General features: G+C 39.2%; 1 protein-coding gene across 4 annotated transcripts in view; it reads left to right on the top strand.

The window, feature by feature from the left end:
• The first annotated feature begins 744 nt into the window (after window positions 1-744).
• dmxl2 (Dmx-like 2) overlaps window positions 745-13516 on the top strand; it is a 44113-nt gene continuing 31341 nt past the window's right edge. For 3 of the 4 annotated variants that reach the window (XM_032559715.1, XM_032559717.1, XM_032559716.1), the window contains exons 1-10: window positions 746-1145; window positions 8649-8774; window positions 9032-9103; window positions 9228-9306; window positions 9509-9653; window positions 11189-11255; window positions 11358-11530; window positions 12684-12864; window positions 12961-13141; window positions 13233-13451. In XM_032559715.1, coding sequence (XP_032415606.1) covers window positions 1059-1145; window positions 8649-8774; window positions 9032-9103; window positions 9228-9306; window positions 9509-9653; window positions 11189-11255; window positions 11358-11530; window positions 12684-12864; window positions 12961-13141; window positions 13233-13451 — 1330 coding nt within the window. In that variant the 5' untranslated portion in view covers window positions 746-1058. Of the gene's footprint in view, window positions 1146-8648; window positions 8775-9031; window positions 9104-9227; window positions 9307-9508; window positions 9654-11188; window positions 11256-11357; window positions 11531-12683; window positions 12865-12960; window positions 13142-13232; window positions 13452-13516 lie in introns of all 4 variants that reach the window. The other variant, XM_032559714.1, reaches the window with a different exon arrangement.

Genomic DNA, 13516 nt, shown 5'->3' with positions numbered 1-13516 from the left:
TACTACTACTAACCACATTTAGTAGTATTTTCAGGATTCTAAAATTACCGGCCATTTGCTGACCACCAGATAGTGTCTTGATCCAAATGCTACACAAATTCACTTTAGTAAATATGAAAAATGATGAACTAGAGCTACAATTGAGCATGCAAGACAAGAAAACTGGCTTTAAGTGATGAAGCCATCTGAGATCAAGCTTTGTTGTACAAGGACCATGTTAGTTAATGAGAACATGAGGAAACATCCCTGCTGTGGCATTCCAGTCACAATTTCTTTTTGTTAGAGTATGTTTTTATTATTACGTGCGCATTGTTTGCTATTTTGTCTATGATTCCATATAAACTCTTACTACTGTCACTTATGTGCCTCATATGTGAGACAGTTATTTTTTGTTTTTAAGCATATGCACTGACTGATGGCACTTTTTAAATTTCGTTGTTCTTGTGACAATGACAATAAAGATTTATCTTATCTTATCTTACATGATCAACATCCTCAGTTCCACAAACTGCATAGAGCAACAATTACAGAAAAGCTGTAAAGGGTAACAGGACGAGTTTAAGACTATATTGAAACTTATTTATTTCAGCTACGTTCTCTCATAGACACAATAACAAATATTATTGAGGGATTCAGACACGCAAGCTGCCTGCGTTATTCAGAAACTCACATTTCCCTATCTAGACTGCACAGATCTATGGCCATTCAGTCGTGCCTTGACAACGTCGGGAGCGCGCATGTCAGGATCGTTGCAGAGATCCTGCTGCCTTGGCTCTCACGATCAATCGTGAGGAGGATGGCGTTGTCTGCGAGGGGCTACGGACGCCTCGTCATTTGTTTTTAAAACAGCTGTCGGGAGCCGATGAGATCACACGACACTCTAAAACCTGCTGAAGCCGACCGACCGCCTGCGGAGGAAAAGACGCCGCTGTCGGACCGAGGACAACGCCAGCCAACATTACTGATGGGATTCCCAGTCGCTGCTAGATGGAGAAACCGAAAGGGTGGACTCGTTATGAATAATTAAAGAACATATCTGCTGCTGAAATAGAAGGAACATGCATCTGCACCAGGTGCTGACGGGAGCGGTGAACCCTGGAGATTGTTGCTACTCGGTGGGAAGCGTTAATGACGTCCCCTTCACGGTGAGGCTTTGAATTTTATTGCTGTTTGCACAAAACGACAGCCGTCCAGGCTAACCGCGGACTAGCTAGCTGGGACGGTTCGCCAGCTGACGGGGCTGGCGAGCGAAGCTAACGCACCAGCTAGCCGGGTTGCCTCAGCAGAAGTGCCCAGAGTCCAGACTACAAGTAGCATCCTAATCCCATCCCCTTTCTGCTTTACTCCCACGGCCAGTCAGACATTGATAAACTAAATATTGCTGCGAATGACATGTTTTTTCCCCGCATTAAGCACTCAGGTGACCTTTAGCTGCATCTTAAAACGTTAGAATTACCGCAAGGGAATCCCTTTTTTTTTTGCGCAGCCGTAAGGTTATTGTGGAAACATATTTACTCCGACTAAACGAGTAAACATGGGCGGTGCACTTTTTACCGAGAACGTGTGTTTGACGTGATTCTGCACCAGAACAGCGTTAAGCATTGTATATTGCTGTATGTGGTCGTTGCTCAGGCTGAGCTCGCTACCATTTGGCGTTAAATCCTCCTCACGCATCATTAGCTCGCAGCATCAGCTGCGCCTGCCATGACGTAGAGAGCCATATATGGACACATGCGCTAAAAAAGCCTGACTGGCACTATTTGTTGTTCAGATTCAACAACAAATAGTCCATTTTAAAACCGAACTGTGTCTGCCACCGTTTTTACACGCATGCATCGGAATATAGACGAATATTGCCGACAAATATGAATTATTTATATTTTAGATACTGGTGTAGCACAGCAGCCATTCAGTAACGACCTACTGAATGCTGATTAAACTAGGAACACACACACAAAAAAGAAATAAATAAAAAAAATAATAATAATCTGTGTTTGTGATTTGTTGACCCCTTTGGGTTGTAAAAATCAATGTGTCAGTCTGTGGTCTGGCAGCTTCCCAAAATGACTGTGTGCCTCAAGTAGATAGCACAGAGACGCCAAATCAATATTCCATTTTGTGCAGTGGGAGATGGCAAAAATCTACAGTCTCTGGTATGCAACGTGCTCTTACTCCCAACACCCATTGTTGGCGTTTTTGCATTAAATGGATCGGTCCAGGCAAAGCACTGAGATAAGGAATGTAAATAACTAACAAAATGGAGGAATTCTTGAGTCAGGTGTTATGAATACCTGTATGAAACTTATCGAACATCTTGGAAAAAAAAAAAAGAAAACATAAAAACCTTGATTAGAATAACAATATTCTGAAATACTGTTTTGCTAAATGATCAGTACGAAGTATTGAAGGTAGCCTGTGTTGTACCTGTTTGCATGACTTGAATCTGCTGAATGTGTTTTAGAAATGCTTCAGCAGCTTTCAAGCACAACAGCAAACAAAAACGAAACTCTGTGGACCTGTTCCTGAAACACATTACAACTTATGGTGTTATTTATAACATCTTTTCACATCAAAACATGCAGATGGATCGCTTTTCCTCTTCTTTTTCTGATTTTCCCCAATCTGCTGGACTATACAAGATAAATATTGTTAAATTATGGTGGGGTCTTATCCATCCTTGCCCTAGAACCTGGTTTCCAGATGAAGGCAGTTCAAATGTAAACAGGCGGATGTTGAACCCGCGGCCATATCTTCTCAACAGCAAAGGACAGGGATGGTTGTAAAGCTAAAGCCTTGGTAGTCGCTACAGGGCCCTGATTTTTATGTCTGGTGTTTTTCTTTCTGTGTTTGAGAGCACTAGACATCATGTCCAATGCGTTTATGCTCACACTGACCCCTAGGGCTCCTAGGCTTGACCCTGACAAAACACGCGCACACACACACACACACACACACACAAATACATAGCTTACATCGTCCATGAATGGATAAGCGTTTCGTGGCCAGATTTATTCTCTTAGATACGATAAGAGATTTCCTTAAAGTAACACCGACAATGAACCTGTTCTGACCTGTTAGATGGTGTCTTGTTTTTTTTTAGAGTCTGCCTCCAGACTAGCTAAAGGCCTTTTGTATTAGTAACTGAGAAAAAAATAGATATCAGAAAATATGATGCTGACTAAATTTTAACCAGCATTTTAACACAATTTTTCCCCTACAAAGACAAAATAAAGATAGAAAGTGACACTGTTTTTATGAATTTGCTGGGTTTTTTTTTTTGTTGTTTTTTTTACAGATGTGCTTGGTTTTGGTGCAGACTAATGGCAGTGTCACACCAGAGTTGTTTGGATTATCTAATTTGTTTGAGCAAGATTGACTGCTATTCGAGCTCTGGTGTGGACCTAATAAGCCAATCTATCTGTGTGATTGACGGAAATCTGTGTGACCTGAAAATTATAGGAGTTTTTTTTAGTTTTGACTCATGTAATGAATAGGAGGAAAACAAAAATCTAATTTTCAACATTTATCCATCATTGAACAGAACTAAACGTGACGCATGAGAAATTGTACGATTCTGTTCTCTGTTGAATTAATTGGACTATTTGTTGAAGAACTTTAAATAACAAGACTACTGAAGGCCTCTTTTTATTATTATTAAGCAAAATTAAATTGTATTTTGAGTCATTAAGGGGCTTTTGTAAATCTAGGACATTTGACAATGACTTGCCTATTGCCTAAATACAAATCACCAAAAATAATCAAAAATGCAGACAAAATACACTTTATCTAGCAGTAATTATGGCTGGGGATTCTTGTTTTTCACCTCAATGTCGCACTTTGTAGAGTGTCTGTGTGTGTGAGGAGTCTCATAGTTGGCTGAACAAAGAGGCCACTGTTAAATGTGCTGTTTGTAGGTTATTGTGTTGACGGAAAATGTTAAATAGTGTCTGGGAGCAGGTGCAGAGCACTTTATGTTTTATAAATGGTGAAAGTCAAGTCAGCTGTGTGGACTCTATGTGTACACTTACCATATATAACTGTGTGGATTGAATAATGGCTGAATTTAATTTTTTTTTTTAAGATTTATGTCTACCTTTTCTTACTTGATTTACAGGAATAACCCACCAAATAAAAAAAAAAACAAAAGCAAAACATTTTGGGCAAGGTGTACAAGTTTTTGTTTCTCAAAGGAATATTCTCTCATGTGAATTTAAACTATAACCAGAATTCAAAGGTGAAAGCCTGATGGAGAGGCACCAAGCGTGATCCGGATCTCTTGCAGTTTTCTCGTTGCAAGCATCTGTTTTGTTTGCCGTCATGTGACACAATAGCAAAGGCCCCAAAAGTATAACTGCACACAGAGGGTCAAAGTGCAGGTTAAAGGGATAAACTGTGCCTACAAACTGACATAATCACCACAGCTTATTGCAGGACAGAACTGATCAACGGTAGTCAAAAATGTTCCCTCTAAACCTGCATGGATCTCACACGTGACACTAGCAGCTGTGGTTGTGGAAAATGTGCTTTTGATGCATAGAGAAGAGGCAGTTTTTGATGTATGAAGGCAGAAGTATTTTATCATTCTCCTTCCTCTTATCTGTTTCCATCAAAGCACATGACTGCTTCTGCTCCTTTTGTTGAAAATACACACAGTTAAAAGCAGCTTCATGTTTGTCCTGTGATAGTTTACCTTTGCTATCTTTCAAAAGTCCGCAGTCTGCTGACTTAGCTGTCAAAAGTGATACGGGAAGAATTCTAAATCTAAACTATGTTGTTGATTTTCTTAGAGCACTGTTTTTTGTTTTCTTCAGACAGTGCAGCTGAAAGTACAAAATTAGAATAACCTCAAAAACCTCAGATTTTTTTTTTTTAGAAAATAGTTTATTTTAACATGGCTTTCTAAAGTGCAGTTCCCTGTTTTCAGGCTCTGCTTATTGTTACACCATATCCAGTTGTATTCTTGCTAAATAATGCTTTTATGTCAAACAACTTTGGGGATTTTGCTGCATTTGCATTGCACTAAATAAACCACTGAATGTTTATGCTGCCTGAATTCAGTGGAACGATCAAAAGCAGTCATTAATCTAACTTGATCAATGATTGCAAATTAGATCTAATTTGATCTAATTAGATTATTTGATCAAATTTCATCTTGGATCAAATAGTTAGCTTTTCTAGCTTTATAGTGTTTTGATTGGACGAGGTTTTCAAAAGATGTCAGAATTTCAGGTCAGTTCATTTGGAAAATAAAGCCATCTGTCGATCAGTTCCATAATCTCTCTATATACAGTATATATCTCTATTGTCCGTATTAAACCATTTGTTGTTGTGGATATTTTATAACCAACTTTTTATGTATGACAATAAATCTTTCTGTAAATATGTTAGTGTTATTGTTGCATTGTGCGTTGATGAATCTGTCATTTTTTCCTAAGGTGTGGCCCAAACGAGAAACGGAACTGCTCAAAATGATAATATCCTCAGAAAAATATCTGGATAATTAAATTTCAGGTTATTTTATTGGAGCATTGCTATGGAAATGTATCTTCACAATTCTTCAGAGTACCGTACTTAACAACCAAGAAACCAAGTATATTAGTAGGAAATGGTCTGGTACAGGTGTACAAAGTAGGTTGTTGTTTTTGGGATGATGATTGTGATTCAATACTTAAGAGTTCTGATTTAAAAACATTAATACATGCTAATATTAGGACCTTAGTTTCTCATTGAACTGCTTTCAGATACATTATTGTTTTTACTTAAGTCCTGCATGTGGCCATAGCCGACACAAGGATAACGTTTTGCCCTTATCTAAGACCCAACTGTTAGCTACTGATGGTTTACTGACAACTATAAACAGCTTTTATTTAAGAACATCTTTCAGTAAAAACCTGCAAATTGTCAGTTTGTGTTTTCTCAAGAAAAAAAAAAGATGATTATAATATAATGTTCTAATGATTTCTCATTTTAATTTTGACTCTTAAGTCTTCCCCTTATTGCTGTTTCTCACTTTAACACGTACTTCTTTTTCACAGAAACCAGTCGTCAGATGATGTGCTAAAATGCTTTTTTGTTTCAAATCAAGGCACACAATGACTCGCGCGCCACAGAACTTAGTGAATATAAAACTGGTTGGAGTTGGAGAGTTTGTTGTTTGGGCAACATTGTCTTTTAAAGGACAATCCTGAATCTCTATATCATTGTGTAACAATAAAATTAACTTTTGAATGGGACCAAATTTTAAATTGCCTTGTGATCCCAAAGCAATGTTTAAACTTTGAATATTTTTAACACGTCTTCTTTTGTGGGAAGAAAGAAACGATGCAAACACACCGAAGCTCAACACTTCCAAGGTGCGAGGTGTGCCGCCGACAAACTGGGTAGAGTGAGCTCTCATATTATGCTTGTGTGTATGTGTGTGTGTGTGTGGGGAGGGTGTGTATGTGTGTGTGAATAAGAGAGAGAGGTGCAAAGCAGTCTTAGACAGTGCGTGACGGTGACTGCTTTTAATTTCTGCTGTAATGTGCAGGTGGAAATGCTGCAGCAATAGTAAAGCAGCAGCTGCCTTAGTGCTTTCTACGTCCCATAACCTAAATCTTAGTGAGGACCAAACATGAGCCAGCAGCGGTCTCCAGTATTAACTTCACCCAGTGGCTGTGGCGTTGTGCTGCTCCATGACCCAGCAGTTCTCAGCTTCTCCTCCTGTTCTCCTGCATAATGAAAGACACGAGTCGTCATCTCGGCTGCGCTGTTGCTCGTGAGGCCAAGCTTGCCTGTCTACCAGGTGCTGTTATCGTCTCTGCCATTCTACTATTGCACGCTAGCTGACACTTCTAACTGCTCTCAGATCAATTTACCTCTCAGTTCATGCTCCAAATCCAAATACAGGTCCTCCCATTGAGCCTGGAATCTAAGCCGGTGCTGTATTTATTTCAGCAGACGGTTACTTTTGAATTCTGCAATGTGTGTGGGTTATTGGTGATGTTATATAACTGCAGCAATGTGTTTAATATTAATTAGGTCTGTTGAACTTTTGGTTTTCTTTAACAGTAAATAAAAATGCTGCAGTAATTATTCTTCTGTTGTTCCTTTGAGAATGTTTCTCTCCCTTTTTCACCTTGCCTTACAAAATCAGCATGCTGTTTTGCAGGGCTGTGTGACATAGACCAAAAGTAACCTATAACCAATCAATAATCAATCCTTCAATCAACATTAGTATACAGTAATTCACAATATTTTTAATGTCAAAGTAGAGCCACGTTTGATATTTTCTTTTCAAAGATGGTAAAATCAAGAGAGAATCTTTCAAGGATGCTTAGAAGAAGCACAAATATGGAAAAACATTTCTTCCCTGCAAGAAAGTTAAAACTATGGAAACCTCAGTGTTTTACCTAGACAACAGGTAAAGCTATCCGCTATACGGATCAGTTGTCACTCAACATGTGCAGCAAGATGTTTGAGCGTGTTGAAGCGTGCTGCTTTGCATGTCTCTTTAGGAATTAACAATACAGTTACAGACTTTGAAAGAAAGGCCTGTACAAGGTTTTCAATGTTTTTAATGCTTGCATTTTAAAATACCCTGGGAATGTTTCTAATGATTACAACCAATCTGGTCACTTGCGAAATACATAAACATTTCAGAGCAAAAGCAGGTTCTTGCACACTCAAGGTTTTTCCTATAAACTAAATTGGGAAAGTGGCAAATATAGTAACACCGAGGAAACGCTGTAAGATGATGTGCCCGTTTTTATTTTCATGGTTGGTTCCAAATCATCAATAAATATCAATTGGAAGATTTGCCATAATTGTGTAAAGTGTAGCGGTGCAATTTAAATAAAATTTTATTACAGCACTGTTTGCAGTGGTGGAGCTCTGATTATACACAATGAGATGTATTGCCAGAATGTTTGTGATTAATTTTTTAAGCCTCTTTTCAGCCACTGTTATGGTTATTGTAATGAAGACCAGAAAAATGTTGTGCTAAAATCTTCATCCCTAGTTATTCAACTGCTGTGCTTTTGTGCAGCACCTCCCGCAGGTTCTTTTTTCTTAGCTGGACGCAAATGATTCTTCTAAAGTAGAACTTTGCAAATATCCACTTCTGTTTTTATCCAGCACTATTTTTTACGTTAAGTTACAATTTTGCTTCTGTACTTCCAGAAAAGAATAACATCCCGTTTTAAAATTGTGATTTAAATTAACATAAGAGAGCTGATCTGTTGCTTTCATGCCTCATTTTGACCTGCAGATATGCATACAGGATTCTAATATTCAGCTTTAGTCAGACTTTATTGCATATTTATAACAGCTCATGTTTCTGTTAATGGAAACCTGGTAGTTTGTTGCAGCCAGAGATGCTTTTATTTTCCATTTACCAACTTTCACAGCTGGATATGCGAGTCATGATGACAGGTGCACAAGAGCCTCCCACACTGTGCATTTGTTTTTTGCATATTAAAGAAGGGCATGACGATTTACTTCTATATACACATGCATTGCATATCCTGAATTTTAATTGGCTTGTGTCGAAATTGAAAGCTTCAAAAATGGTGGGCACCGTTGTGAAGAACTAGAGTGCAAGATATCATCTTAGGCGTGAAATTTAAAATCTTTCAACCTTCTTTCCTGTGTGTCCATCTCATCTTCAGGCCTATGGATCAGGATGCGATGTAGTCATCTTGGCTAGTGACTTCGACTGCGTTCAGATTATCCCGGGAGCTCAGAATGGAAACATACAGGTGGGCTGTGTGGAGTGCTCCCACCAGCTTGGCAGGGTAAGTGTTGATTGCACCCTTCAGATTCGTTCGCACATAGTTTTTGTCTGAAAACCGAGGATATTACCAATTATGTTGAGCAGAATGAGGAACATTCAGCCCTGTTTGCACCAGTCTTGTTCTGCCCAAGCTCTGTCTGCTATCCTGCGCTCTTGTTTCACTCCCCTCTCTACCCTTCTGTCTTCTGGGAATGACTGTGCATAAGCGCTGATGGGGTGAGTAATGCTGTGATGATGAACACGGCTCTTTATTTTTAGATTGCAGCTTCTTACGGAAACACGGTCTGCATCTTTGAGCCGCTTTCTATCAATCCCAATAAACGCCACAAGGTGAGTACGGACACCAGCATATTTCACATATTTTTGTGATTTCAGACAGCCTTCAGTGGATTTTCATTAAACTTGTGTGCAAATAACATTGCATGGTGTGTCTCGCTCTCCTACCGACTAATAGCAACTTAACTACCAGTGGCAAAAGACAGGACAGTTCTTTCTTGATACCATCACCTACAACCTGGCCTGGGACCCGCAAGGTATACATACGCTTTCTGTGTTGTAACCTTTTCCCAGAATAAAACGATCCACATTTTTACACAGCTTCCACCCTTAGCCCCTTCGATTTGTCTGTAATGACATCTGTGGTATGAAAACATGACCCTATGCATGCTGCGTCGTGTGCTGTGGGAGTCGTCGTGGGACGTAGGGTGTGTTAATGAAGTGCTTTTGTGACCTCAGGGAACCGTATCCTGGCAGCAGCTGAACGACTCCAGCTGTGGGCTCCTCCACTGGCAGACGCTCTCATAGAAGAGGAGGATGGGCAGATGATCGAGGACAAACCCCACCCTGTCCTCAGTGACTGGAACTGTGTCTGGCAGTGCAAGTAAGCGTTTGCACTTTTCTATCCATATAAGCGTAAATCATCAAACGAGTCTGTTGTCTACAGTCAGCAATGGCAGTTAAACAAATACCAAAAGGTCTTTTGACAACATATCTGTTGATCCAGAGCATATATCATAATTTTACAACTTTTCATTTGCAATCGTCTCCAAGCATGGTAGTTATTTTCACTGCCATGTCCAAAATCATAAAGTACCTACTCAGACCATTTTATTGACCAGAAGAGTTCACATAATACTAAGAAATAATTTACTGGTTGTGCAAATATCTCCCAATGAATCTGTCATTTTTATTTACACTACAGGTGACAGTATTTCAATAACATGTCAAAAACACTCAAACTCTTAGATTGTATGCAGTTATTTTTCTCCCATATTTTCCTCTCATAAATGGTTTGAAAGGGAAGTTAAAACCAAGATGACATCTGCACTCGTATATTCTCGACTTCATTTGATTTCATTTGGAAAAAATCAATGATGCTAAAGGTAATTAGTCTGAAACTGTGCTGGTTTTTCTTACATCACATTTGGATTATTCCTCAACTTAAGTCTAAGGTTTCAGTTGTGTCATTAGCTTGGAGTTTAAGCGTTTTTTCATCAGAGAGAGTGTCTTTTGGTGAGGAGAGATCCGCGCTCTTTACTGTGTTCACTTCCACAAAGCTTTTCCACGTATCCTGCCTAGATGATCTTAAGAGTTCTCACTCCTTCCCCTTTTCTGTTTTGCCAAAAGGTGGCTACACATGAATTTGAATGATTCTGTTAAAAGGTCTCAGTTCCTTCTGTGATTGCCGTGGAAGTTTCCAGATTATGCAACTGAAGACACTACGTCATTGTCCGTGTGTCGTATTGCCTTCCTGTGACTCAAAAGGCTTTTCATTGTTACAGAAAAGTGAGTTTTATAATTACTTGATCACTTTGAAAAACAGATACTGAGATCATTTTTTATGTTTTATACTTTCAAGATTTTCACAAAAAAATTATGAAGGTGTTTGCACCTTACCCTTTAGTTTTTAAATGTCACATGATATAAAGAATGTTGTTTCCTCTCTAAAACCACTGTCCATTTTTGCTGTGGGAAATTTTACTATTTCTAAGTGTTTTTGCTTTTATAGATAAAAATTGAAACCAAAATTTTTTTTTTTCATTACCTTCCTGTATTCTAGAAAATTATTAACCTACATTTTACACCCTGAACCTTGTGGAAGTGTAACTCTTACTCGTAAAATGTTACTGGCAGCTATGTTTTCTCCAATCTCATCCGCACTTACATAAAATGACTTTATGCCCAGCTGTAAGCCACTCCACAGTCACCAGACCTAGCTTAAAGCTGGGTAAACACACACGCTACGTTACTAATTGGTATGTGATGACACATGGAAAGCCAATGAAACAGGGAAAAGTGCAAGCTCACGATGAAACAGCACTCTGGACTTCCAAAATACCTTTTGTTTTGTTTTTGTGCAGTCTTCCCCATTGAAAAGTGAACATAGCCAAACATGTTTGTTTTTTTCTTTTGCAGGACCGCTGCGTCTATTCACACCGCCAAGTGGTCTCCTGATGGGGAGTACTTTGCAACGGTTGGGAAGGTATGGCTTTCACTAAAAAAAAAAAAAAAAATGGAGCAAAAAATTATTGTCTGTGATGTTTGTCTCATGTAATGCTGTATGTTGATGTTTGTGTTTGCATAGGATGACTGTCTACTTAAGGTGTGGTATCCCACCACTGCCTGGCGCTCAGCAGTGGTGGTCCAGGACCCATCTGATAAAAAGTCTCCACCTGTTCACTTTTCCTTTGTTTACTTGGCCCATCCTCGCTCGGTCACTGGTATGTCTTGGAGGAAGACCAGCAAATACATGCCCAAGTAAGAAAAGACAGGATTCTAGTGAGAATAATGTCTTTTTTTTCTTTTATTGTCAACAGTGCATGCAATAAGTGCACTCTTTTTAACTGTTTAATCCATGATATATTTTAAACAGACTGTCATAAAAAATGTTAACGTTAATGGTTTTGCCTACAATCTTTACCAAACTGGGTTTTTTTTTATTTATAATGTTCTGAAAACTACATCAGTGCATCTTTTTTATGCATGATTCTTTTTACAGAATACGCTAACACATGCTGGACCTTTCCCTAAATTAACAATCACAACTAAATATTTATTCCTACCTCATAGCTTAATGATGATTTGCTGACGGGCCTTGTTTTACAAAAATCACATAGTAGTAATTGCATGAAGCCACTGGAAAATCTTCATCAGGTAGCAGAAAAACAAAAACATTCTTACACGGTGACCTGACAGGGATTGGTTTTAACCAGCAATATAGCGCTTCTCTCTTGGCCTACTAAAATCCAAAATGAAAACATAGTCAACCTGTCTCTCAGGGAGTTGTGTTTCAGACAGCATCCGAATCCCAGGATAATTCAGAGCTGGCTTTAAATAGCTCTTGCAGAAGAAAAAGCTTTCTGAAGAGCTTGATCAGACCGTGTTGTTGCAGATGAGATGCTTCCCGCATTGATTTGTTTGACAATTGAAAATATGCATATATATTTTCAAATATTAATGAAGTTTTTATCTAATCTAAGGTTTAATTTGATCCAATCTCTTTAATCTTTGATCACAATGTATCTGCTCCCAAAGAAATTTCCTATTTTTAGTTAAATTTCTGGCAGGAATGCTGCAGAAATACCACTAAAAAGATATAAAAAAACCCAACATAAAATAAAAGTTTTATTATTCTTGATCTGCAAATATTAGCAAATATTTCAGTTAATATTTGCCTGGTGCAAAAATATGCTGTAAAGGCTTGATGAGTCAAAGTATTTTTGATTTGAAACTGAACTTAATCAGTTGAAAGCCAGTGATATTTTAAAAACCAGGGCCGATAGTCATATTGCTTAAATATGACTCTCTGTCTGGGTTTACAATGATTGTCTTGACATCTTTGCATCTCAAAAGCGATTCAGAAAGTTTTAGTGAATGAATCACGAACATTTGATTTGTTTCTGATTTTTAGGGGAACGGTCTGCAATGTCTTGCTCACGTCCTGCGAGGATGGTGTGTGCAGGTTATGGTCAGAGACCCTACTACCAGAAGACAGTCTGCTTGGTGGGCAGATCACTGAGAACACACACACTTTCAGCTCCAGCCTCCCGGGCCTGGCGGGAAATAAGGACAAAATCCAGCACGCTTTAGAGGTATGTTCTGCCTCAAAGTGTTAATTTGAAAACTGAAAGAGATATTTGTAAATCTGCATTTCTCATCGTTTTTATTTCTGAACTTTGCTTGCTTAGTCAATCCACCACCTGAAACAGTTGCGCCGGGGCCGGCGGCGGTCGTCTGCTCTGGTGGCCCACAGTGACCTGCTGCCCTCTCAGCTGGGCACACAAGACGCTCACACTCACCGCCACATTGCTCATCATGCCAACGCCCTGTGTCACTTTCATATCTCTGCCAGTATTAACCCAAATACAGGTAGGTTTCCTTTTCTTTAGATGTTTTCACCCTCATGCAGAGTTTTCATCTTTACCACAGTTTCTTTCTTGCTCCCTCTGCTCCTTTTTAGACATCCCCTCAACGCTGGCTGACTCCTCAGTATTCAACCCTGAAGACAGCACTGGTGGTGGAGGCTTTGTGGTTCACTGGCTTAACAACAAGGACCTCAGTTTCACTTCATCAATGGATCTTTTTATGACGCAGCTCCGCAAGTTCTCCGAGCAGCACCTGGACCAGACTACTGACGAGCCTCTAGACGCTGAGGGATCCCCTATGAAGTTTGATTTTGGTATGGTTCACTTTCAGTTCCTCCAGTGACTTTCTAAACAATCCTAAAAGCCCAATGAAGTGGTG

This window comes from Xiphophorus hellerii, chromosome 4 (genome assembly GCF_003331165.1).
Source record: "Xiphophorus hellerii strain 12219 chromosome 4, Xiphophorus_hellerii-4.1, whole genome shotgun sequence".
In the NCBI taxonomy this organism is placed as follows: Eukaryota; Metazoa; Chordata; class Actinopteri; order Cyprinodontiformes; family Poeciliidae; genus Xiphophorus; species Xiphophorus hellerii.
Note: the sequence above shows the minus strand (reverse complement) of the source record. Positions and strands in the feature narration are given on the sequence as shown.